The 24479-nt window shown below is 37.3% G+C and overlaps 10 protein-coding genes across 10 annotated transcripts; 3 read left to right on the top strand and 7 right to left on the bottom strand.

Annotated features, from left to right (window-relative positions):
• The first annotated feature begins 574 nt into the window (after window positions 1-574).
• On the top strand, window positions 575-2866 carry VCUG_00915 (uncharacterized protein). Its single transcript, XM_008075746.1, has one exon. It carries the CDS (start codon window positions 604-606, stop codon window positions 2467-2469), a length of 1866 nt encoding a protein of 621 aa, XP_008073937.1. The 5' UTR covers window positions 575-603; the 3' UTR covers window positions 2470-2866.
• A 2583-nt stretch (window positions 2867-5449) lies between these two features.
• Window positions 5450-6040, top strand: VCUG_00914 (uncharacterized protein; the record flags this gene model as incomplete). The annotated part of the gene is made up of 1 exon (XM_008075745.1): window positions 5450-6040. One exon carries the CDS (start codon window positions 5450-5452, stop codon window positions 6008-6010), a length of 561 nt encoding a protein of 186 aa, XP_008073936.1. The 3' UTR covers window positions 6011-6040.
• Window positions 6041-7527: 1487 nt separating this feature from the next.
• VCUG_00913 (uncharacterized protein) lies at window positions 7528-7830 on the top strand (the record flags this gene model as incomplete). Its single annotated transcript, XM_008075744.1, has 1 exon — window positions 7528-7830. One exon carries the CDS (start codon window positions 7528-7530, stop codon window positions 7828-7830), a length of 303 nt encoding a protein of 100 aa, XP_008073935.1.
• VCUG_00912 (uncharacterized protein) lies at window positions 7801-8236 on the bottom strand (the record flags this gene model as incomplete). Its single annotated transcript, XM_008075743.1, has 1 exon — window positions 7801-8236. One exon carries the CDS (start codon window positions 8234-8236, stop codon window positions 7877-7879), a length of 360 nt encoding a protein of 119 aa, XP_008073934.1. The 3' UTR covers window positions 7801-7876.
• A 1964-nt stretch (window positions 8237-10200) lies between these two features.
• VCUG_00911 (uncharacterized protein) lies at window positions 10201-11224 on the bottom strand (the record flags this gene model as incomplete). Its single annotated transcript, XM_008075742.1, has 1 exon — window positions 10201-11224. One exon carries the CDS (start codon window positions 11222-11224, stop codon window positions 10298-10300), a length of 927 nt encoding a protein of 308 aa, XP_008073933.1. The 3' UTR covers window positions 10201-10297.
• A 511-nt stretch (window positions 11225-11735) lies between these two features.
• Window positions 11736-13035, bottom strand: VCUG_00910 (uncharacterized protein; the record flags this gene model as incomplete). The annotated part of the gene is made up of 1 exon (XM_008075741.1): window positions 11736-13035. One exon carries the CDS (start codon window positions 13033-13035, stop codon window positions 12127-12129), a length of 909 nt encoding a protein of 302 aa, XP_008073932.1. The 3' UTR covers window positions 11736-12126.
• Window positions 13036-14994: 1959 nt separating this feature from the next.
• VCUG_00909 (uncharacterized protein) lies at window positions 14995-15900 on the bottom strand (the record flags this gene model as incomplete). Its single annotated transcript, XM_008075740.1, has 1 exon — window positions 14995-15900. The coding sequence occupies one exon, from the start codon at window positions 15898-15900 to the stop codon at window positions 14995-14997; it is 906 nt and encodes a 301-aa protein (XP_008073931.1).
• Window positions 15901-16705: 805 nt separating this feature from the next.
• Window positions 16706-17734, bottom strand: VCUG_00908 (uncharacterized protein; the record flags this gene model as incomplete). Its single annotated transcript, XM_008075739.1, has 1 exon — window positions 16706-17734. One exon carries the CDS (start codon window positions 17732-17734, stop codon window positions 16844-16846), a length of 891 nt encoding a protein of 296 aa, XP_008073930.1. The 3' UTR covers window positions 16706-16843.
• Window positions 17735-19738: 2004 nt separating this feature from the next.
• On the bottom strand, window positions 19739-20920 carry VCUG_00907 (uncharacterized protein). The gene has a single exon (XM_008075738.1). It carries the CDS (start codon window positions 20700-20702, stop codon window positions 19980-19982), a length of 723 nt encoding a protein of 240 aa, XP_008073929.1. The 5' UTR covers window positions 20703-20920; the 3' UTR covers window positions 19739-19979.
• A 414-nt stretch (window positions 20921-21334) lies between these two features.
• Window positions 21335-23954, bottom strand: VCUG_00906 (uncharacterized protein). The gene has a single exon (XM_008075737.1). The coding sequence runs from the start codon at window positions 23873-23875 to the stop codon at window positions 21830-21832; it is 2046 nt and encodes a 681-aa protein (XP_008073928.1). The 5' UTR covers window positions 23876-23954; the 3' UTR covers window positions 21335-21829.
• Window positions 23955-24479: the final 525 nt, after the last annotated feature.

The raw sequence follows: 24479 nt of genomic DNA, 5'->3' as shown, positions 1-24479 counted from the left end.
GTGTAATGTTCTTGGATGTATTGTAAGAGCTCAGTGCTAAGTTATTTCTCGCGCTTTGCGATTGGCTGAGCATTAACGAGAACGTGTTTACGGTGTAAAAGTGCCATGGCATTCTGGTCAGGCACTCAACATCCAATGACTAGATCTTTGGCCAGAATTAGCGCGTTTCAATCATGTCCATATGTATGGCATTCTGGTCAGGCACTCAACATCCAATGACTAGATCTTTGGCCAGAATTAGCGCGTTTCAATCATGTCCATGTGTATGGCATTTCTACAACGACCATGTATTAATGGCAATCCACCCGCAGATTGTTTATTACATCAGGTATTTTAATTTAAACGAAAGAGTATTTTACTTATGGTCTGTATTCAACTTTGTGCTGCTATGTATTTTACACTTTGTGTTTTCTCCGCATTAAACTGGGCATTTGTTGTACCTCGTGTTTTTCAGGGGCACATTCACCTTCTAATTCTCTACAACTCGTATTTCCATAGGAACACCGAACTGAATTTTTAATTTGGTAGCTCAGAAATAAATCGAACAGCTGAACCGTTCAAAAACAAATGTTGTGTTTGTAGCAAAGTTTGTGTGGTACCCCCATGTCATTTCTGCGGTACAAAAATGAAGTTTTGGACAAAATTACAGATTTGAATGGCATCGATGAGGGGGCTGCACGAGAGATCATAAACGGCATCTTGAAAATGGACAAAAATGCAGAAGACTACCATTTTCATGTTCAGTTAGGGTTTGAAATTGCGCAGAAGATGAAGAAAAGAACGAAAGTGCTTATAGCACTGTGGGAAAGAGGCAACTTTCAGATACGCAAAGCCATATTTGAGATCCTAAAAGATGAAAACTACAATAATAAGGAGCTAATGGCCTCTTTTGAGGTTATAAAGTTCAGGATGGGGCACTATGTGAATAAAGAGCGACTCCAGATGTTATTGGCGGTGATCAACGCTAAGTTGAGAGGCAAAATAGCCAAAATATTGGAGTTTTACGGTTTTTATACGAAGGGTTTCGTGTATAAGCCGATGAAAGAGTGGATATGGAACTATTGGGATCTTTGTTGCGAAGATGTGTACGAGATTGACGATGTGTTTATCAAGGAAATAGGATCATCGGGTAGGGCCAAAAAGCTGAAGATCGCACAAAATACGGGTCAAATAATTATTAAAGTATGTGATGGGGGCATAAATACGAAAGAGGTGGTGTACCGCCATACCTTAGAGGAACTTGATGACATCAAAATGATAAAGCAAGGAAGGTATTCTGAGCTGGTATCAATGAAAAGAGGCCGGCACAGCATAGATGGTTTTGCCTATTTTTGTCTAGGAGACTACCACAATGCACGAAAAGCATTACTCACTGGGCAGAAACATGCTAGATATGATGAAGAATATTCCGATTATACGAATAAGCTGTTATTATTGGATAGGATTGCTCATATTAGCGGAGTGTATCCCAACATCTCTGTGAAGTTCAATAACGATTGGCAGCGGAACAGAATCGAGCGGCAAATCCGATTCAGAAACTGCTGTGACAGATACAGGGATTTCAAAAATTTTGTATCGATGAGTTTTAGCGATTTTCGGACACGTATGATTGACCTCAGTCAGCACATTTATCTCTTCTATTGTAGGGACGGCAAGCTGGTAATTTATGATTGCAAGAACAATTTTAAGGTCAAGGCGGACATCGAAATTAATGAAAAGATCGTGGCATTGCGCATGCTTTTGAACAGGTCGAAAGAAACCATCAAGAGGAAGGTAGCAAATCCAGAAGATGTAAAGAGATGGTGGATCGATAGGTATAGCATTGACAGCGACCTTGGAAAGCTGATATCATTCAAGTTGAACTACAGATTCGAAAAGAATATCACCATATGTCTGGATGAGAATTTGACAGAGTTTCCTTTCGAACGGACATATGAGCTAAGCAAGTGCAACGTATCCCGGCTTTCATGCTCAGAATATGCCTTTAGGAACCAAAAACATCTGGCATTACGGAATCTGAAGATTAGTTGCATCGCAGGTGGTGTGAATCTAGGGAAGACAGAACAACGAATATCTGTGTTTACAGAGAAGCATGGCATGGATACAGCTGTATCAGAAAAGACAGACATTTTTGCTTATTTTGGACATGGTAGCGGTGTAAAGCATATCCAGATGCACACTCCATCGGTGTTGTTGCTCTTTGGATGCTCGAGCGTGAAATTGATAGAAAGGCAAAATTTCCAAAAAGTAGGCGTTCCCGTCAAATATTTGAGCACTGCTCAGGTGATTCTAGGATGTCTGTGGGATGTTACTGATTATGATATAGATATGTTTGGAATGAACCTAATTGAGCTTATAAGCAACGGCGAGACGATCCATCAGGCGGTAAGCAAAGCAATATGTAAGATGAGGCTTATATGGCTTAACGGGGCTTCTATTGTCGTTTATGGTGCTATGAACACCAGCTAAGCTGTTTACATATAATTACGCCGTGAATTGCTGCTCAAGTAGAAATTCAGCGGTTGCTTTTGCAGTAGTGAACAGAATTTGGCTATTTACACAGTTTTTCGTAGTTTTGCTCCTTAGTTTCCTCACATAATTACTAGTGCCTGCTTGTGTGGTAAGTATTTATAAAATTGAGGCCACCATGTACTCATCCTTAGCCCAGCAAGCTGTAGATAGACTGATGTTGGAAGGAAGGGCAATACTCCTAAAGGAAGCAAAATCTTTTTCTCATTGCCCTTGATTAGTTCTGAATTAAGCTCTCGTCCCCTCACAATATAATAAACCTACTCGGTACCATTACACCCATTTAAAGAGCACCTGCAATAAAATTTTAATTACATTTTATTTTATTAGAGCAAAAAATACGAACTACTACAATTTTGTCTTTGTATGGATGAAGCACATTCTGAGCCGGATGATATCCCAATAAAATAAGAGGGTTAAGCGTAACTATTCAAGGAATAGACACAAACTAATTTACCACAAAACACAATCAACCGTGCTATCTTGACATTTTCACGCTGTTAAGATGGTGATCGCATGCATCAATCCTGCCATACAAATATTTTTAAGGTTCATCCACTGTTTTGTTATTTCTTATGTGTTACAACATTGTTTATGATTCATCAACTGCCTGTGTTTGGAAATATTCGTACGATTAAAATATAGTGCTATAAAACCACTGCTTTGTTACTAACAAATATTCATGTCACTTAATACCCGCAAAACACTGATCATTCTATGATTTTTCAGGCATTATTTCCTATTTAACAGGTGTTTATCCATCATTGGATCCTTTATCGTGGTTTGCACCCCGTTAATATTTCTTCATCTTTATCCTTGGATCAATCAAAGTGTTCATTCGGACACAGTGCAATCAATCATGTTGATAGCGTTGCTACCAATCAATAACGTGCCTAATTCCTTGTGCTACGCGTCTCAGATAAAAAATAATCAAAAGACATGCATTCCGAACGGTACTATGTTCATCCAAAAGGATATTTCGAATTTATCGGATCGTTTTATTACCTTGATAATAATTAATGACGAGGATGCACAAGGCGCTATTGGACTGGGAAACACAAAGATAAGGATATTTGCGTTTAAGACGGGAGTATGAAAGGGACGGGATGCGCACACTGTGGAATATATGAGTTGGCGTTATTGGGGCGTTATAATGCGAACATGTAATATAAAATCACTTGTATGCAGTTTTCAGGTACAAAATTCTGCTAAACCTATTAGGCCATTATCTCAATGTCACTTTTCACAAGCAAATCGAAAGATTTGTGTTATATAATTTGTTAACGGCACAGATGGTGCCAGTGATAATTGTTGCTGCTGTTTCGTCTTTAAATTATTTACTAGTGCTAAATGGCATGGAATGTTTTTCAGCTATGTTCTCGTTCTACATTGCATTTATCGATTCGGAAGACAATTTAATTGACCTTCAAACCATTTCTACGCCCTACTGACAGTGGTAGGTATCCTTGTAGTAGTCCACACTATGCCAACCAACGGCACGCTTTGGTATTCCAAAAGATTTTTGTCTCTCTGTGGCGATAGATAAGGATATTCGGGGTTTGTCTTGATTTAACAAACGAATGCATCCGTGTCTGTAGATTAATAAATGCTCTATGACGGTGTTTTAAGGAGTTAGCCGTTATATTCGATCAAAGCCACCTTTTAAATTGCTGTTTTTGTGTGCCCGCTTAAACAACGGCAAACGAGAGATTCACAACATAAAATTGAGTTCAATCACATACTATTTCCCTTTTCGTAATTGTACCAATGAATTATCTTATTTTGTGTGCACTGATCCCTAATCTCCTTTAACTCCCCTTTTATCGTATATATAAAATTGTTGGCGTTCAATACGGAATGACGGCGAAGGAAAACAAAGAAAACGAAATTTTGATTGATACTTCACTCATAATGCTGAAGAAAATAGAGCTGGATCTTAAAAGAATAAGACAGAATGCTAATAATGGAGCTGATAGTGCAATAGACCTGTATTTGAGTGACAAAAAGAAGACAAAGAAAGGTAAATTTGGAGGTGTAAAATTTATTGTGCTGTTGGTGATGATTTTGATAACTATTTCGGTGCTGTACGTATGTTACAAATTTGGGAGAATCTGAACAGCAGGCCTAGCGTTCAATATTAGAGCAATAAAAGTTTTCTAAATCACGTTTTGATCACAACAAAAGCAACTTTTATCACATGCACGAACGTTTTTGAGTTCTTGTGAGGAGTGTTGCAAGGCAAATGGAGTGATAAGTAAATTTTTTGTGCTAATATGTAGCATTTGTAAATCACTGATCAACTTCCGTAGCGATAAAGTTGCGTTTATTTACAGGGCATGAAACATGTTCGGATCATAAGAGCGTTTAATACAACCATTTGTAACAGAAGGCCTCATTTACTGAGATTTTCATGGGCAGCGAAGTTACATAACAAACTTAGAGGAGAGCAGTGCTTGTCGAATAAGTTACATTGACGTATTCAGGACACATCACATGGTGGAAAACTGCAATATGGGAAGTAGCGCGAGTAAAAGTTTATTATTTACTGTAACTACATGGAATAGCACGTGATAATTTTAATCGGTGGGTATAAAATGTCCTAAACGAATTAAAAGCTCTAAAGGATGGAAATCACCTTATAAATGAAAACCGTGGGATGAAGAACAAGCTTCTTGATAGTGGGGCAGCTTAAAAATGCAGAAGCTCAAGTGATCATTTTAACAATAATATCGATTGTTTAAAAAATTGAGCGCTTTGATTGGTTTCAGCGCTATTAAGAATCAACAGTGTTTCTTGTTGGTTACTATATGGCGTGCTTTGTTTTTATTTTACCATTCAAGGCTCCATACGCCTCGGTTCGACTCTTGTGCCCTGGCCTATCTCTGTAAAAACTTTTCACCGTTTTAAATCCCGGACCCCGATGGCCGCAGTGGTTAGCAAGAGAGAGAAAAATGAGGTTCACTACACGAAGGTTAAAGAGTGCCTTAGCAAGTACAATCAGATTATTTTGTTTGAGATGAACCCAGTAAGAACCAAAGTCTTGCACAGGATGAGGGAGATGACACGCGATGCTACCAAAATTATTTTTGGTAAAAAATCGATCATAAAAAAAGCACTGGAAGGTGCTGATGAAAATTTTTTGAAGTGCATGACTGCAAACACATTCTTAATGTTTACGAATGAAGAGTCCTCCAGGATGATAGATGTTGTTATGAAACATAATGTGGCAGCATCTGAGAAGTTGATCCCAAAGGGAATATTGAGAATCAACAATGTGGCCGCACCTACGGTTATAAAGAAAAATCTTGATAAGCTTAATTTGACAACCAAAGAGAAAAACGGAATGCTCATTTTAGAGAATGACATCACCCTGGACACGGAGAGAGACAAAAAATTGATAAAACTACTTAAAATGGATGACACAAGCATCAATATCAGACCATTGTGTATTATTAGCAATGGCAACTACCAAAAGATTTAGGATATAATAAAAATTTAAACTGATCTATTACGTGGTTTTTATCATTTTGCTCCGATGGACTACCTCCACGACATTAAATCGCTAAATTTCCATTGTAACCAATTTTTAGACAACACACTGCATTTTGGTAAATTCACTGAAAAGCGACCCCTTTCGCGGTGGACTGCCAGTCGTTTACTTTAGCATTGATTTTTTGATCTTCTTAGTACCGTGGCGGTAAGATCTCTCTGAAGTGTGCATATACCAGCTGTTACCGTTACATCTTGACAGGCAACCAGATTTTTACCGAATTCAAAAACTCGCTCGTCCGTAAAACATCGTACTCCTTGCTTTTACGGTTACCGCTTGCTCATTTTGTGTAATCTCGTTCTTAACCGATTCTTGTTGATGAATTTATCCGTGGCGCAAAGACTTTGGCCCTCTGAAAAACATGCTGGCCTGCTGTTCACCACCCGCTTTGATGCCAAGTCATACGCTATTCCTGTTCATAGATCAGGTAATTGCAGATCCTTGCATTGGCATAACTTTGCTATCTCTAAACGATGCTGCTTTTTTGCGAAGATCTGTACATCGTTGTTCGTGTCAACTCGTACAACTGGGAGTAATGGCTATCAATTAAAAACATTTGCACAGAAAAAGCGCAATTCTAATTATTATAGTAAAATTTATTCGCTCAAACTTAATCCTCACCGATACACATATTCTTGCTATAGGTACTAACTCCATGAAGAAACATCCTTTACTTCATATCAATACCGATTATTTGAGTTAATGCTGATCGTTCTTTCACCCGTGCTCCGAATTGTGTGGCAATAATTTATTGTTAGTTGATTTGAAACCGGGTCCATATTCAGCGCATTGTTCCACACGCGCAAAAGCACATGTTTAAATATGGTAAAGAGCAATTATGGAAACTAGACCACGATGTGTTCGTGGTATAAACGTGTTATTATGGGTTTGATTGAAGGCGTTTTGCTGCAATATTTGGCAACATCCGTGATGTGTAACTGAAATTATCAGTAAATTCACCTGCCATGGTTGCTCCGTGACAGTATGAGTGGTATGGGCACAGGATCGGTACAATACGCACATTTCTGGCACATACAATTGGCTGATCTATGTTGGAAGGAATTGAAATGTTGCGAATGCGAAACATACGCGCTATGCAAGCAGGGATCATAGCGATTAATTGTCAAGGATTCGATGAAAATACTAAAAAAAATGGATTGGCAAGATCTTTTCGTCAAAAAATTTGTTATGGCAGCTCAAAGATTGGAAACAAATACTTTTACATCTCTGTGTTCGTATTTTAGATAAGAAAATGCCACTATTCAATTCAAACTCAATTTTTAGCTCCTTAAAATTGTGCAACACAAGGGAGCAGAGCTGTTCTCACTTAACACTACCGTGCTTAATTCATATAATGCATCGGCAAGGTATAACGTGGAACCGTGTACCACATCGCGTGCAATTTTTTGTTTTTAAAAATTAGTTGATATTTTCTGCCATATTAAAGCATGTTTTTGATAATATTAACACCAGGACAACGTACGAATCCACCCGTATTTTATTCGTTCCAGCGCCATGCTCAGGTATCCATTCGATTGTATCAACTTGCGATAACAGAAGAACCATTGCCACTATTTGACTCGTTCTATATTTTTGTGCGGGCACTAGAAGCACAAAAGCGTGAACAACGCAATGAACCGAACAAAACACGCCTAAAATCACAATACAAAATCTTTAAAACTAAGACGGCAATTTCAGATACACTAGAATATAACATAAGATCAAATTACTTTTTTAATCGTAACATATAAATTAGAAAATACACCAGAGCAAATGTTTGTAAGTAACAACCATAATTCATAGCCTGGTAATCTTATCATTAACTATCTTCGGATTCATCTTCTCAAGCTTAGCCATAGCCTCTTTCCGGTAATCAAACGAACAGCCATGCTGATCATGAAATCTATGCATCGCACAAAACACACCTCCACATCTGCATGTAAATTCGCACATTAATCGCAGCTTTTTGTCACATTTCTTGCAAAACTTGCTGTTATTTTTCGCATTTTTACCACTCCCCACCTTCACTTCCTTCTTAACACTCACGCCACTTTTCCGTCTCTTAGTTAAACACTTATTTGTTTCTTCTATTATCTTTCTCTTTATCTGGCTGCTAAATATTTCCTCCTCGCTGTGGTCTTCTAGTGAGTCGTTCATTTCCTTACCCATCCCAATCTTTTTTTTTTATTTATAGTTTTGCATCCCGAACATTTTCATTAATTATAAATTACATTATTAATAAATATTTTTATCTTTTAATGTCTTATCTGTTTGTAAGTTTTATTATTGCTTGGTTTCAGCGCAGCAATGACCGTACAAAGATTGCACCATACCATACATATAATTAAAGCAACTCGTGTATAGCAGAGCTAAGTATTCCCGATTTGCTATTATTTAGGAGCAAGTGCTTTTACACCGATATAAAGAATTGCTCTGTCCACCATCCGTACTTCATTCTCATCCCCTACGAGATTGACTTGGTTGCTGATTAAATATGCCTCGTATTCGAATATAAGACTCGTTCTTCTGTGAAATACATGGTGTTCTCATGTGAACACAATTTATAATAGGCTTTTCAGCAAATTGCCTTTTAATTAATCGCATACCACTACGCGGTAAGGTCCGCCATTGCACATATAGTGACCGTGAATTATCCCAAACAAATAATATTTGAATATAGATGCGAACAATAAGTGCAACTGATCTGATCTATTTGACATCAAAAATAAGTATCAAAATTGAAAACAATACACACGCACTTGCAGTTGCATATTAAACTCGAATATGATTCAATCGTGCGTATTATTTTAGATCTTCTAAAATAGGCTTTCAATAAATCCTAGAATGGATTATGTAATTAACTCATAAAAAGAATTGAAATGGCCCCTAATATTGTGCACAAAGCACTAATTCAAAGCTTAAATTACTTCCAACTTGAATGTTAAGCACCGCTATGACAAGATGTGGGCTCTTCGCTTGGATACAAACAATGGTTTCACCAACAAGAATTAATAAATGTTTATTGTACAAATACGGCAATGATTTCTGTATTAATTTGAGCAACAGGCCAGAGCAGGGTACTATCACGGTTTTATCCACGATATGTGCGAGAATTACGCACGGTTTTGTTTGGTGATAGCAATTCATTTTGTGCTATGTACGATTGTTAGGTTAGTAGAGAATATTTACTAAATCTTGAACTGGCATTCACTTATTTGCGCAGCTATCATCCTCATCCAATAGTATCAGAGATAGCTGCCCGATAATTTTATTTACCGGTAAATATTTCGCCGATCAATTGCAGATGCGCACTAATTTTTGGCATGCTGTTGTTAAGGGAGCCGAAAAGAAAAATTACATGTACCTTGAAAACACGTTAAAATAAATGATTTTAAATTGTACCTTCAATATTGTTATCCCGGTCGTTGCAACTATGAATATATTGATTTGAATGGCTTACTTATCTCCACTCTGCCAAAATGCTTTATCTTTTTACGCTACAAGTGATAAGATCTTTGTTTCATACCATCACGCTCGTTTCAAACACTGCTTATGGAAATGTTCACGGATCCTACCACTGAACAACAGTTGCTCACATACGGTACGATACCTGACGTTCTTCAAGATGTTGGTTGTAGGCACTGAACAAAATTCAACAATAATTCTCAGAAAGGGTCGCGGGTTGCCTCTACAATTCCAGTATAAATTGCGTAAAACAGGTCATAGATCTGACAGTCAATGACTATGGCAGGTGTAAACACATGAGAACTATGTTGACAGAACAGGTGTGTGAGGTAGTGTTGAATAAAGCTGCTGCTAGCACATATACCAATGTCAGACGAAGAAAAAATGCACTAAGCTGTCCATCGATACAAAACTGATACATAATAAGATGCCTGTCCACACTTTTGTAGCTATTTTCCCAAACGCTTCACAATACTTGTTACCAAGTCATATGAAGTATCGCCCATATCTCCCTTCAGAGCAAAAAAATGACATCATCACATCCTGCACCCGAAAGCAAACAGTGCACATGTACGAGGTGCTATGATTGTTTCGTAACATACCTTTCTTCTAGCTCTGAACGTTTATAGGCAAAAACAAGTAAAAAATTTGAAGTACCTTGACGAGCATTTATTGAACACACACTACTTGGCTCGTTAGAGCTACGTTAAATTCTACGAGGAGCCCCGCCAGGCTAATCTTTCAAAATAATTTTTAATTCGTAATCCTATCAATCTGGTAGAGTGCGATAAGCACGGTGTACTTTTCTTTCTCATCTATACCAACGTTCGTAATTTTACCTTCCGCACACATGAACCACTTCCCGTGATTGTTAAGATACGCCCTGTGTGTTGGTTCAGCGTGAGTAATAAAGCTCGACAAACGATATCTTGTGCGCTCAACGGTAAGAATCTCTTGCACATTCAGCTTTCTCTTGTTCTCAAACTTGAGAACTAGTATCAACGGACACTTGTTTATCTTGATATTACTTGACTCGAAGTAATCACGAACACTCATTGACATATCAGCCGCTCCCTCCTTTGTGGTTATATCCAAATAATCGCGGTATATCTTGTAGAACGTTCTTCCGTCCTGTCCTTCGTACTTTCCATGGAAAATTTCAACAATTGGCGAGTACTTCTCGAAGATCTTCTTCTCTGATTTGTAGCTCTTCTTAATCTTAGAAGTCCAGCTCTCTTCTTCAAAAAAATGCGTGTCAATGAGGTCATCGTGTATTTTCTTGCAAACCGTCCTGTAAATGCTCATGAAGTCCTCATTTAGATCCAAGAAACTGTTCTGGTAGTAGTCCTTGAGATAGTTGATCAGGCTGTTTATGAAAGGAGTGTAAACGATCTTTCTATTGATCTTCTCATTCAGGTCCTCTACAAAGTTGTAGAATATCTTGTTGTTCAACAATGCCAGCAACATCAATTCGGCGTTGTTATCCATGCAGTTCTTCCCGTCTTCTAGCACGAAATCCGTATCTCTCAGATTCTGCGAGGTAGGCAGCAGCTTGTTGCCAAATATCCTCTGTATCCTCTCTTTCTTTGTATTTTTGTTCTCGTCAGGAAAAATGAGATGATATTCCTCTTCCAAGGTGATATCTTCGAGAAAAAAGACATTTTCCTGGTTGTCTCTCATTCCAGGGGGATAATTTCGCAGTTAAAAAATTTTAAACATTTGCTGGGCGTTTGAAACAATAAATGCCGAGTAGCCGAGTGTTGTTCGTGTATGTACGTTTCATCATAATCGCTTCAAACCAATTTTTCTTTTTTGTGGCAAAATAATCTGAAACCTTGTTTTGGCGGTTACTGTGGATCAATCACTGGTTAATGACATATCTGCACCACTTCTAAGGTTTATAGATGCAAGTGTTGAGATAATAATTCCAATTATTTGCTTCTTTACAAATAATCATTCAAATTTGCGCATCAACCTCAATAAAGTAGAACGAGCTAAAATTTAATCAATGCCAATCTACCATTGATTAACACTTTCTCAGTGTTTGATGACAATTTCACCAAATTTACTGTGCAAAATATAGAAAACTATATTCAAAGACGATTATCCCGCTATGAACTTGGTAACATTGTTCTTAAGGTGTTTAACATCTTTTTCGTTCTATTTTGGACATCAATTGTCGTTTTTTCCGATATAAAGAGGTTTAATTAACATAAATTGTTGATACTAGCATCTGCGGCAACTCATCGGAAGCCTGTTCAGCACGAGCACAAGATGTGATCCAATTATTAAGTAAACTTATTCGATAATGACGGCATGGTTATTTCAGTCCAGTTGAGTAAAAAAGTACGGTTAACTCCAAAACGTTTCTCTTTAATTTTAGGCTCATATACATTTATATTCAAATTTTTTTGTTCCGGTTAATACAATAATTTAAAAAAGTATCTCTGATATGTTTCTAATCTCGAAGTAAATGTTATCATCGTATAGTAATTACTGACTGCATGTTTTTGCCAGTAATTTAACACGTTTAATACCTTTTTTCGCTTGACATGGTTTACGGTGTTTAACCCAACATTTCGTTAATCTCTACCGATCTTTTTTGGGAAATTTATACCGTCGCCCAGCGTAGTAAAGGTCGGCAGAAACCATTCCCAAGTGTTTTTCCCAAATATCTGTTCCCAATTTTCGTAAACTCCCATGTTGTATGGATTCATCTCGTCTCTTTCCAGCACCTCTTCCTCGTTCACCAAAGGACCTTCCTGGTAAACAAATCGCACGCCCTGATCTCCTCTCAAAAAGGCGTTCAAAGCTTTGTTTTCGATCATGGTTTCGTTCTTTCTTATCAGTATAGTGTGATAGATAAACATTTGTAGGCTCACGCACATCTCCACGAACAACAGCGATGTGAGCACGATAAAGTGCGAAAACGATGCTGTGGGCAGCTGTCTATTCTTGATTAGCTCGAACATCAACAATATAATCAGGAAGAGGCAATAAATTATGTTCATAATGACAAAAAGATAGAAAAATTTGTAATTGTGGAACGCTATGCACACTCCTAAGAGGCCACAGTGGTGATCAAACCTAAGAAAGCATTTCTGGCATATTGAGCAGTGATGCGTGCGTGGCGGCTTATATGTAACGCAGATGTTACACGTTTTCAGCATCTTTAATCTCTTCTGTATGATTTCCTCCTCGATGAAAGGATTGAAATATCGTGACGTGATGGCCTGTTTATTTGCCACCTTGCTCGGGAACCTATTTGCTGTGCTCGTGTCGTCAATTGCCAAAATCCTCATATAGAAGATGAGCGTGTAGATGAGCAAAACATGGTAAATTAAAAACATAATCAAAACAACTACGCTGTCAAACCGTTTTGCATCGATACAGTACTTACCCACCAGCACGTAGTACGAATAAATTGTTAAGATGGGGTACAGCGTAGAAAGGATCGAGTTAACAAAGCTGGCGTACACCGTAGATGACATCAAGACAAAAATTAGTTCGTTTCGATAAAAGTATTTATGTACTGATTTAATTTATGTCAAGTGATTAATAAATATGTAAATTAATCAAACTGTATTTAGAATGCTAGTGTTGCTCTGACCAGCGCTCAATTCGCTCAATTCGCTGCTGTAATTCTATGGAGCTGCTGCCAAGTTTTTACACCTATATTTACAAGCACAAATACAGGTAGTACCAGCGAAACGTTCCGCAATGAAATATTGGTGGACAGATCTAAATAATATTTATGCTACTATTTTTCAATATCCGTGTTAATCTGCCTTTGTGATGATAAATAAAATCATTTACAATTATATACAGTTCCTATTTTAGATGAGCTGTTGTTGTGCCTGGTATTACTGCGCTTCGTGGTAACTTTTCTGTGCTCTGCGGTATTGGCAGCACATCACAAGTATAAGTAAAAACCACACCTAATTTTTTTGCAAGAACAACATCGTATAATAACCAAACATTGCCATTCCATGTATTAACCTATGTTGATTTGCAACATTAGATGTGCAACGGGGAGACATTCATTATTACTACAATGTATTCTACGATCAACCTCAGAACAAGTTGCTTATTTACCGAATTGTTTCGTCCAATTCTTTTGTTCAACAGTATCGGAATCAGTGTGCAATAAGCCGAGGTGTTGAACGTGGCAATATTTTAATTAAAGTGAAAATTACCCAAACTGATTCATTTGGCATCATTTACCCACCTGATACCAAAATATTACTATGTTTATCTTGTAATTCATTAAATAATAAATTAATTTTCTTTTTTCCGGGAAGGGGGCTCTAACATACCAAAATCATTGAGGAATTGTGGTAAGATTTGTCCACACAATGAACATAATCGTTATTTGAAAATTTCATAGTTAATGTTGACATGAAATATATCACTTGGCAGCAATAAATGCCAGAAATACGTCATTACCTATGAGAGATGCACGAGTTTTCAGGTTACTTATTCACCTTCTTACCGCATATAATACTAAAACACAATATTAGATAAATATTTTGATAATATTCGTTTAGTTAAGTTCTTTTTTAGCGAACTTAAATTCAAGCCATAAAAATGGTAAAATGTCAGTTTCATCACTTGGTCATCTAGGATATGAGCACAAAGCAAAATTAAGTTGACGCATCCGTTTCATCGCTCATGAACGGTAATTGACAGGAAATAATACGCATTTAATAAAGAATATTGAACACATTAATTGCAAAGTGGTATGCGTGGTTATTGTGACCGCTGGCCTAACGTAAAGATGTAATTTTGGATAAGAATAGTGTGTTGCCCAGATGTTATTGTATGAAGGGATGAGTAAATGACTTTTAGTTGGTAAGGTGTCTAAAAATGTAGTTCGTGATTAATGTATGACACTTGGTACACCAGAATGAATTGGAGAGTATTTGCCCCTACACATTGGTTTTAAGATACGAATTGGTGTAAAAGCAGAATAAGTTACATGTATTGGTTAATGCCGTGAATGTACTTATGGATGGACACCATTTCGGAGTTCAAAATTTGCTATGAATTGCTGAGAAGTGAATACATGCTATTCCAAAGAATAGAGTGGATGCAATACGGCCTGGTTTGTGTCACAGATAAAATGCATATTTTTACATTGGTTCACAGTTTGCTTTGGGCGTGGTATACTGAGTAGACTAATGTTTTAGAAATGCATATTTCTAATGAGACTTTCATCCGAGTTCAAAAACGATATTTCAGATCAAAGGAATAATTACCAAGACAAGGAAGAAAATTCGGTGCCATATTCGTTCCAAAGAATGATTAGTTGCACTAATGTAATATTAAGTTATCGCTTAAAAATCGTGTGAAATACAGAGTCATACTCGCGTCGAAGATGTGCGTAGTTTTAACCAAACTCGAACACTATCATACACCCGCGTAATCGCTTCAGGGATTGTGTACTTTATTTAGAACATGTACTTTTTGAAGTATATCCCATCACTCCGTCCTGTGAAGTACGGCATGATCCACTCGTAATAGTTATTGCCAAATACCTCTTTGACATTTTCCATATACCCTAAAAAGTACGGGTTGAGCAATTTTCTATCACTAATATGTATTTCATCTCCAAAACACAGCAGTCCCTCCTGAAAAACACCCTTATATTTTTCGTTTCCCGCAAGGAAATTATTAATTGCGCAGCTTTCAATGGATGTCTCATTATATAGCAATAATTTTGTATGAAGTACTAAATGTACAAAACAGGTTACCATTATAATCCCGGTTGTAACAATTCCTGTGGCATAGAAGGGCATTCGCTTGGCAGTTTGTCGAACATTTACAGCAAAATAAAGCAGTAAAATGAATTGAAAAGTACTGTATATCCAATTTGATAGCAAGAACAAATAATAATACTTGTAATTGGAATGTCCTACGCAAGTATTCAAGATATAGCTATGATGGTCCCGTTTCATGAAACAGGCATCACAGACCTGGCAATGGTGTGCTCGTGGAGGCCGATACATATCGCACTTGCCGCATTTTTTCATTGTCTCGGTGCGTTCTTCCAGTATATTTTCGGTAAAGAATGGGTTGAATATGCTGTTTAGGCCGGTTTCGGTGAGCTCGTTTAAGTTCCGTATTTTGTATGAAGATTTGCTCGATAGAATTTGGTAGTAAACCTGCACACAAAGGATGAGGATGTACAGAGAGAAAAAATTTCCTGTGTAATAGAAGCAGATGTTCTTTTTGTATTTGTAAATTTTTTTGGTGTGAACGAACATTACAACGTGGTAATTGAAGATGAAAAGAAGAACAAAGAGGCAACTAGTGAGTGTCGATGCAGAAGATCGCCAAGAAGTGTTTTTGAACATAGTTAAGCTGATATAAATGCTTAAATATTTCAATAGTGTAATAGAATGATAAATTAACGTGTAAATGTGATTTCTGTACAATGTAAAATTAGTGATCTAATTTATTCCTTCGAATGTTCTATTATGAATGCTAATCTTGCACTCTATGTCATCGAACCAATAAGATAGCCTGTCACATAAAACGTTTAATCTCAATTTCCGAGGAATATCCTAAGTTAATCTCTCGGTCGTGCTTCGTATTGGTGTACGCTCAACGTATTTTTTGGTGCAAAACTGTGGAAGTAATTTGGCACACACTCTTAATGAAGTATCGGGAATCACCGTGCTAAACATTGGTAATTAATCATAATTTACTTTAAATGTGCAAATGTTCTTCATAAGTAGTTGAAATAACATCAAACTGAAGCATTTTATTTTCTAAGTTGATGTAGCTCTTTAATGATTACATAATTGTGTCAATTGTTACTGTCATATTGATAATTTAATCAACTTTGATGTACAATTCAAAGTATTTACGTTGATATAATAAATATAAACGTATGATATAAGTATTAACAGCAGTTTGAAAATACTTCAAAAAATTGAGTTTTGTAAAGCTTGCATGACACCGCGTACAATAAGTACATATCTTGCCGCTTTCTTTTGCTTTTTGAAAATGCTCCTGCCAACGATGCTGTAGCTGGTGGTATTAGCAGTATTTTTGTAATAACGGGCTCAGCATTGAGCTACCTGTTAAATAACAAGATATTGTAATGCCCGTGATAGCTAAGTAAAGATTTGTAAGGTAAAAAATGTCATACAGAATGTTTGTTTAACACTTTCTTTTAAACAACATGCCATCCAACCCGAAGCACTAAATGCATTTACTGATAGCTGGGTCAGCTGTAGCTGTCAGCCGTTGTTTCTGTCTTACATGTTTTTTGGCACTGTATCGATGATTACATTAATGTTTCTTGAAATAGATACCATTGCTTCTACCCGTGAAGTACGGCATGATCCACTCACAATAATTGTCTCCAAAGACCTCTTTGACATTTTCTATGTACCCTAGAAAGTACGGGTTGAGCAATTTTCTATCTCGGACATCCATGTTTTCATCAGTACTTAACAGTCCTTCCTGAAATATGCCTTCATAGTTGTTATCACCGGCAAGAAATTCATCTATGGCAAGTCGTTCGATAGTTGTTTCGTTGAACAGGAGCAATCTTGTATGAAGCACCAAAAATATGAGCGCTATTATCAGTATAATTCCATTAGAAATAATTGCTAGCACATAGAAGGCCATTCTTGCAGGTGTTTGGTTAGCTGAAATGACGTAATGCAAGAACAATACAAACAAAAATGTGCTATACATCCAATTCACCAGCAGGAACAGATAATAGTGCTTATAGTTTGTATGGCCAATACATACATTGAGGAGGAAACAATGATGATCCATTTTTGTGAAACAAAGATCGCATATTTGACAATGATGTGTTCGTGGTGGCTTGTATGCATTGCATTCACTGCATATTCTTACCACCTTGATTGTTTTTATTAATATTTCGTGGGTAAAGAACGGGTTGAATATTTCATTAAGACTTTCTTCTGTCATTTCATTAAATTTTCTTGGTTTGTACAGCAGCCTGTCAAAAGAGGCTAAGAATATCTGGAGAAGAAGAATCATAATGTATAAAGATACGTAATTGCCTAGATAAAAAAAATAAATATTCTTTTTATATTTGTAAATCTTTCTTATATGTACAAACATCAGGACGTAATAACTAAATATGAACATTACGATGTAAGAGCAGGCATAGAACGTAAATAAGTTTTTTTCTTTTCCTTTCCTCATTTTTACGGGGTCTTGCGCACCAGGGCAATTATAAGGGGTAGCCTCCACTGATAAACAGGCTACATCACAACTTAACACGAAAAATATGTGTAGAAATGATGCGAACCAAACGTTATTCGTTTAATAAACACAATTTGATCTATTCAAATGAATATACATCAAACATTTTTACGAAAATCGTTTATCTATCTCCTCGTATAACAATACCAAAACAACCACGCTTTCTGGTCCCTAAATGTTAATCAAATCACTGTTATACACGATATAATCCACAAATATTTCATATTTAGTACCGTACTTTGTCTTTCTTTCGGCAACTGGTAAAAACACCATAATAAAACTAAATTTGTTGAATTAGAAAATTATAACTGGCCAACTTTCTTATTAGATAAAAAATTGAATAAATTCTTCTATCACAAAATACTGAATAAGAGAAGCATTATGTGTACTCAGTTGATATTGGCCTTGTAATTAGGAATTGTGCTTCATTCTTTCTGTTACTACGTCTTATTTTGATTAATTAATCGATATTTCATCATATACGATGTAAATGACGACAATAGTCATAACAATTTTTAATTGGTGATTTGTGATGAGAAAGGTATTTAGCCCACACATGTGTTACTGATAAATACAACATGGCATTTCTCCGTATTTTCCACGAACTTATTGGATCATCAAAGTACTGTGCTTAAACGATATATACAGTCCGTTAATCATACAAACAGCATATCAAGCGTATGTGATAGTTCAGCGTAATTACCACCATCTTATTTGTAATGTTGAATGTTAAAATTATTACCTCTCCATGTCAACACTAAATATGGAACTATTCTCATGAACAGTGAATATTGCGAACGATGCGTACATTTGCAAAAACAAGGCAATGTAATATTTGACAAGCATTTAAGGCATGCAACGAGAGAATTTATACACTATGTCAATAAATGTATACTTTAATGATTTTTGAAGCAATTAGCTTGCTCCTCGTTTTGAATTATTTAGCAGAACTTGTGCACATTTTCATATTCTGAGCAATTGGAGCGCTTATCTCATCGCCGAGGATAGCTAAAGGGAAGTATTGTTACGGATAGTTTGTAACAGCCTGTTCGCTCAATCAAAAACTTTCTTGCTAATCTATTGACGTGATCAGGCCGTAAGTTTTTTTAGAGATATGGTAGTTAAACAAAATGTTGTACTGAACAGTATAAATGAGCGGTATATCAATGATACAATGATTTACCGATATGTGTCTTAACATATCTGTATGGACAGTTCCGTAATGCAGCAATTACACCATCACTCGAATATTCGCCATTAATGAAACGTTTATTTGCTGAGCTTCCGTCCAAAGTTCAAACACAAGTGAAAACGTAATTTTTAGTCTTTATACTTCCAGAATACTCGGTGATAATCTCGTTGGTTTGCACAGGAAGCAGCCCTGCCAATTCTCAATGCAACACGCTTTACTTCGTCCTTCGAATGCACTTCCAGAGCTCCTTCTCCCCTCCATTTACAAAATATTTCTTCTTTCCTCTTTTTACTAGAAAGTCCTCCAATTCTCTACGTCTCCTCATCGTTTTTATCCTGTCATTGACCTCATCTGAATACAGAAAGGCGTAATCCTGTAGATGTCGAAAAGCATTGCATTTTGAAAAAAAACGCGGATCTGTTGGTGCGGCAGCACGTCTTCTCTTTGTGCATGTATTTTTCTTCGGCTTCATTTTCTCCAGTTGGGATCAAAAATTATTTTTGCTTATTAAATTTCTGTTCGTCTGCAAAGGCTTTTTAAAGCATGCACATTCGTACAAAGAATTGTAATTCCAATCTCTTTACGCACATTCTTTCTGATCGCACTAACTGTTAGTTCCTTACAATTTTTACAATACTACCCGTAAACATTACCATGCTCTGATAAAGATTGTAATTGCAATAAATTTTATTAAAATGTGATTACCTGCACGAAACGTGTTGTACCACTCACCATGCATTTATTCTGGCCAAATAGCATCTGCACGAATCATAAACAACGGACAAATTAAACAGCATCATATATAAATCACATAAATAGACCTGCAGCACTGTGAAACCGGACCTGTTACCTATCACACCACGCTTTAAACACAATATACGGACAGCTATCTCTTATAGACTGTACGAGGATAAACACTTTAATAACCTTTTGTGAGACGAAAAGAAGTTTAATAGCTCCACTAGATACATTGTGTTGCAGTCTACGCTCAAACTACTTTCGGTTCTTGTATTTCTCTTTCAGTTTAAAGTACACGGTTCTAAATTTATCTCTTTCCTCCCTCATAATCTCGTAGTCCTTCTTAAGGACCTCCAACTCATCATTCAGCCTTTGTACCTCCCTGTCTTTCATTCTAATACCAACCTCGTTCTTCTCTTCCAATTCTTTCTTAAACTTAGCCACCTCTTTTTCAACTGCTAGGTATATTTTTCCTTTAACCGCAAACATGCGTCTATGTGTTTCTTTTAATTTATCCAGCTCCATTTGTATTTGCGAGTAATTGTGCACATCATCTGTCCTCCTATTCACATTGAGATGCTCCTTTAAATCAAAAACATCTTTTTGGTGTTTTCCAACACCATAAAAACCCTTCCCTCTATTTTCTTCCACAAAATGCCTGCCAACTCTCAAAGTGTCCTTAACACCTTCATATGCACGGTCCAAACGATTACCCATGCCCTGTCCACTTCTCTCAGAAACCACACGCTCCTTGTGCATTTCATCACCAATTTTGTCAAATACCCTCTTCAAACTAGCACCGTTCTCATACTCATCAACACCTTCCAATATAACCCGTTCGTTTCCACCGTTACTTTTTTTAAATTCGCTTTTCTTACCTACAAGATTTGTTTTTTCGGCTAGCGGACCGTTCTTGAGCAGAACAGATGCTTGTAAAAATTCATCAGGATCGACCTGCTCATTGTGGTTGTAGACCATCAGGGGTTAGAAAAAAAGGAAATATGTGCTTGACGATGAAACAGAATTAGCTGAGAGATTTAACACGTTGTGCACATGCAATCGTCCACATTTCATGGTGTATACTGTTATCAAGTAGACGAATGAATAGAGCTAATAACACGGTGTTTTGTTGCCATGTTACGAATTTTACATATATATATCAACTCTTGTACACTCTTTCACAACGTACTAATCCAGCCTATCCTATATTTTATCTTAACCTATCCAACGTGTTATCTTAATCAATTCTATATACTATTTCACGTACTATCTTAACCTATTATGATCTGATATTTCACCGATATATGCAGATTCGCAATCACTTTCAAGTAAATTTACTAAAACACAAACTTACAATACAACTTTTGAATGCTCTTACGCCAATCATAAACCCTAATTATACCAATCATAAACAATACCACACATATAGTCGTATAAATAAAAGTATTGCCCATGTTTTCAGAGCGTTTAACAACACGTACCCGATTTACTGGTGATTGCCCATTTGATATAAAACAGATATTCAAAAATGCAATCAAAACAGATCCGTTTAAACTGTGAGAGCAATTAATAAAACTATTTAAAGTTGTTAAAATTATTACTCTCTCATGTCAACATCAAACAAAGTTTACTTTTAGACAACCATAACGCGCGGTTATGATCATCAAGGATGTTGATCTGCTGCAGGTAACAGTATAAGACAGCTGATCTGCCATAATAATTTTCTGCACAATAATTCTGCTAAAGAAGTCACAATCAAAATCGTAATTATACAGATGCCATCTCACAAGATATGCTGATTAGATTGTTGCTATTTAATGTTGGCATTAAGGTCTGCAATTTTAACGGTTAGAGATGATCGGTTATAAATCAAAGCACTGATCGTGATTGGTGCCAGCAGACCGGTATGGTGCGCTTGTTCGGATGATGTTGCTATGTAAGGAGATAGTAGCGATGTTTTTAGTGGAAAAGCACACTACGCATACGCTTCTACTGATTAATCGCTTAACTGTTTACGCCATAACGAGCTCAGAGTGCTTAAACAATGACAGCAATTACGATCACACAATTTGTATAAACCGTTATCTTCATGGCGTTGATCCACATCACTCCAAATACCGCCCTACAACCCGAACATAAAACTTGCTCGTGCACAGCACATCCACAAATACGATTTTCTTTACTCTCTTGTTGAAGAAATACGAACTTGGATGCACATATACGGACTGTCCGCTTCGCATTTTATAGCTGCCGTCCTTCTGCAGCACGCTGAGATTGTGTTTAAAGCTTTTGCTGAATGCCCTTTCTACGTTTTGTACCAATACGCCCTTGGCCCTTTTCTGCAGCTGATTGTTGGTCAGCGCGCATCGCTGAAGCGCTCTTATGTTAAGTTGATTGTCCTTGCAGAACTTTAACTTATCGAAGGTTCTTTCCGTGCCATCTATCAGCGTATCGCCGTATGGATCAGGGGCAGCATCCTGCTTCATAAGATATTGGTTATACGCTCCGCTATCGTTTTCCTGCAAAAAGGCGTTCATCAGGTCAAGTAAGCTCAGAATGTCGTATTTCTTGGGATTCACCAAAAAATTACAGTTCTCTTCGTTTATGAGCGACACGATCTTTGCACAGAGTTTACCACAGCTTAGATCATTGGCTGTGTGCATGAAATTCGATAGCTTAGCATCCAAAGGATAGGTTACCAGTTTCAATCCATAGGACGTTATTTTGATCGTGAAATTATCTACGCTTCCACGGCTATGACCATCAGCGCACTCCTTCTTATCACGCTGTTTCTTCACTTCTTGACAGTTGTGCATACCATGCGCTACGTTTCTCAGCTCATTTTCTTTTTTAGTGTCTCTTTCCTTCACTTTCTTCTCGCTCTTCAGCACACAAACCGCTTCAATCTCAGTCAAAAATTCAATCGCCCTTTTCACATTTTCTCTCCTCGGATAGACCAAAAACGCCCACTTCAGCACATCCATTCCCATCGCACACATCCACAACACAACATCACTTAGATCGCATCTCATAATCTCAGGTACCATTTTGCTCATATTATTATACTCATCCTCGGTGTATAACCTGTAGCACACGCCATCTGCAAGCCTGTTACACCGTCCTTTTCTCTGATCGGCGCTTTCTCTGCTAATCCTCTGCGCGCCCATGAAGTTAACATTCTTAAATATTTTTGTTTTATGCACGCCTGTATCCACCACATACCTAACGTTTGGTATTGTTACGCTTGTCTCTGCTATATTCGTTGCAAGAATTATACGGGCCGGTAGCTCTGTCTTATTTGTGTCCTCTCGGCATTCATCCTGCCTTTCTCTATCATAACCATCCTTTCTGCTGCTGCTAGTGATGTGCTCATAGTTTGTACTGGAATGTACCGCTACAGCATCAACACCCAGTCTCTTCAGCATTCTTTTCAGCTCTAAAATATCATCTTCACCGGGCAGAAACACAAGGATATCCCTAACACACGCAACATTCTTTGCTTTGCTTGCCTGCAAACCACCCAACAATTCCAATTTTTCTTTCCTTTTATTCGCCGTACCATCTTTTTCACTACCTACATCCATCCCCGTCAATATACCCTTTATCTTGTAGTAGGCTGCGATCAGATAATCGCTCACAGCTTCTTTTTCATAAAATACATGCGCCCTGAACCCTTTGATCCTCAAATCAACCCTTTCACATCCGAAGTATCTTTCTACGTCGCAGTCATCAACCGTTGCCGACATAAAAATGGCCTTCTTCACGTTTACTGTTTTCATCCACATTAGCACAAACTCGATACGCACACTCCTCTCGTGCACCTCATCAACGATAATCATATCATATTTCTTACCGCTCATTATATCCTTGATGAACATTCCATCGGTCATTAACGTGATCTTTCCGTCCTTGTGCTCCTTGCGTGAGTGTTTTATCCTGTAGTTGAGATGACGTATCCTGTGCTTGAGGTATGTGTATATGTTTAGTACTGCCAGCCTGCGTGGCTGAATAATTGCTACGGTGTATGTGGGAAAGCGCCTGCTGATCAGCGTTGGGATGTACGTAGACTTACCCGTACCTGTCGGTGCAGTTATTAAAAGATACTTGTTCTCGAGTATTTTGTTGTAGATCAGATCCTCGTACGCATCCATAGGGAATGAAAATGGTGGGGTAAGAAAATGCGGATTGCTTTGATGGTAACGTGCACCAGCAAAAACCGCTAGAATGACTTGACAACATCTTAAAACAGTAAAATTGAATTCGTTATTGATTCATGTCACCAGCTGCACCTATTTGGTGGTAAAAAGCGATTACAAGCTGAACGGCTAGGAAATGCATGCCATCATTTGTATTGTGATAAGCAATCGCCTCACTTGATTCAAATAGCAAAAATCGCATAAATTGTAAATGATTTAGAGCTGTTCACTCGTTTATAACGGTGTGAACCATGAAGGTTTGTTTATTGCGCAACGTTGTTAAAACAATTTACAGAAATATCCCGGTCTAGGAATGTCTGTAGTCATGTTCAAGCTATCTGTAATGTGATTGCCATACATTAGACTAATTATTTTGGCGTATATTTTGATTATGCTTTATCAGTGGCATTTACGTTTTGATTTGTTTAACAACGTATTTGCTTATCATTTCAAATAGCATCCCACATTGAAGCACCTTTTTTGCTCGCTGGGACCACATATGTCCACCGGTTTTTACGTCATGAAACTTTTGATAGGTGCTCTCTGTTCAAATGTCTGT

The sequence above is a fragment of the Vavraia culicis genome (assembly GCF_000192795.1).
Source record: "Vavraia culicis subsp. floridensis unplaced genomic scaffold supercont1.12, whole genome shotgun sequence".
NCBI lineage: Eukaryota > Fungi > Microsporidia > Pleistophoridae > Vavraia > Vavraia culicis.
The sequence above is the reverse complement of the archived record's forward strand: the minus strand, read 5'-3'. Positions and strand labels throughout refer to the sequence as shown.

Excerpts from the sequence above, each read along its gene's own strand:
- VCUG_00915 (XM_008075746.1), top strand. The coding sequence starts at position 604 with ATGTCATTTCTGCGGTACAAAAATGAAGTTTTGGACAAAATTACAGAT.
- VCUG_00906 (XM_008075737.1), bottom strand. The coding sequence starts at position 23,875 with ATGGATGCGTACGAGGATCTGATCTACAACAAAATACTCGAGAACAAG.
- VCUG_00907 (XM_008075738.1), bottom strand. The coding sequence starts at position 20,702 with ATGGTCTACAACCACAATGAGCAGGTCGATCCTGATGAATTTTTACAA.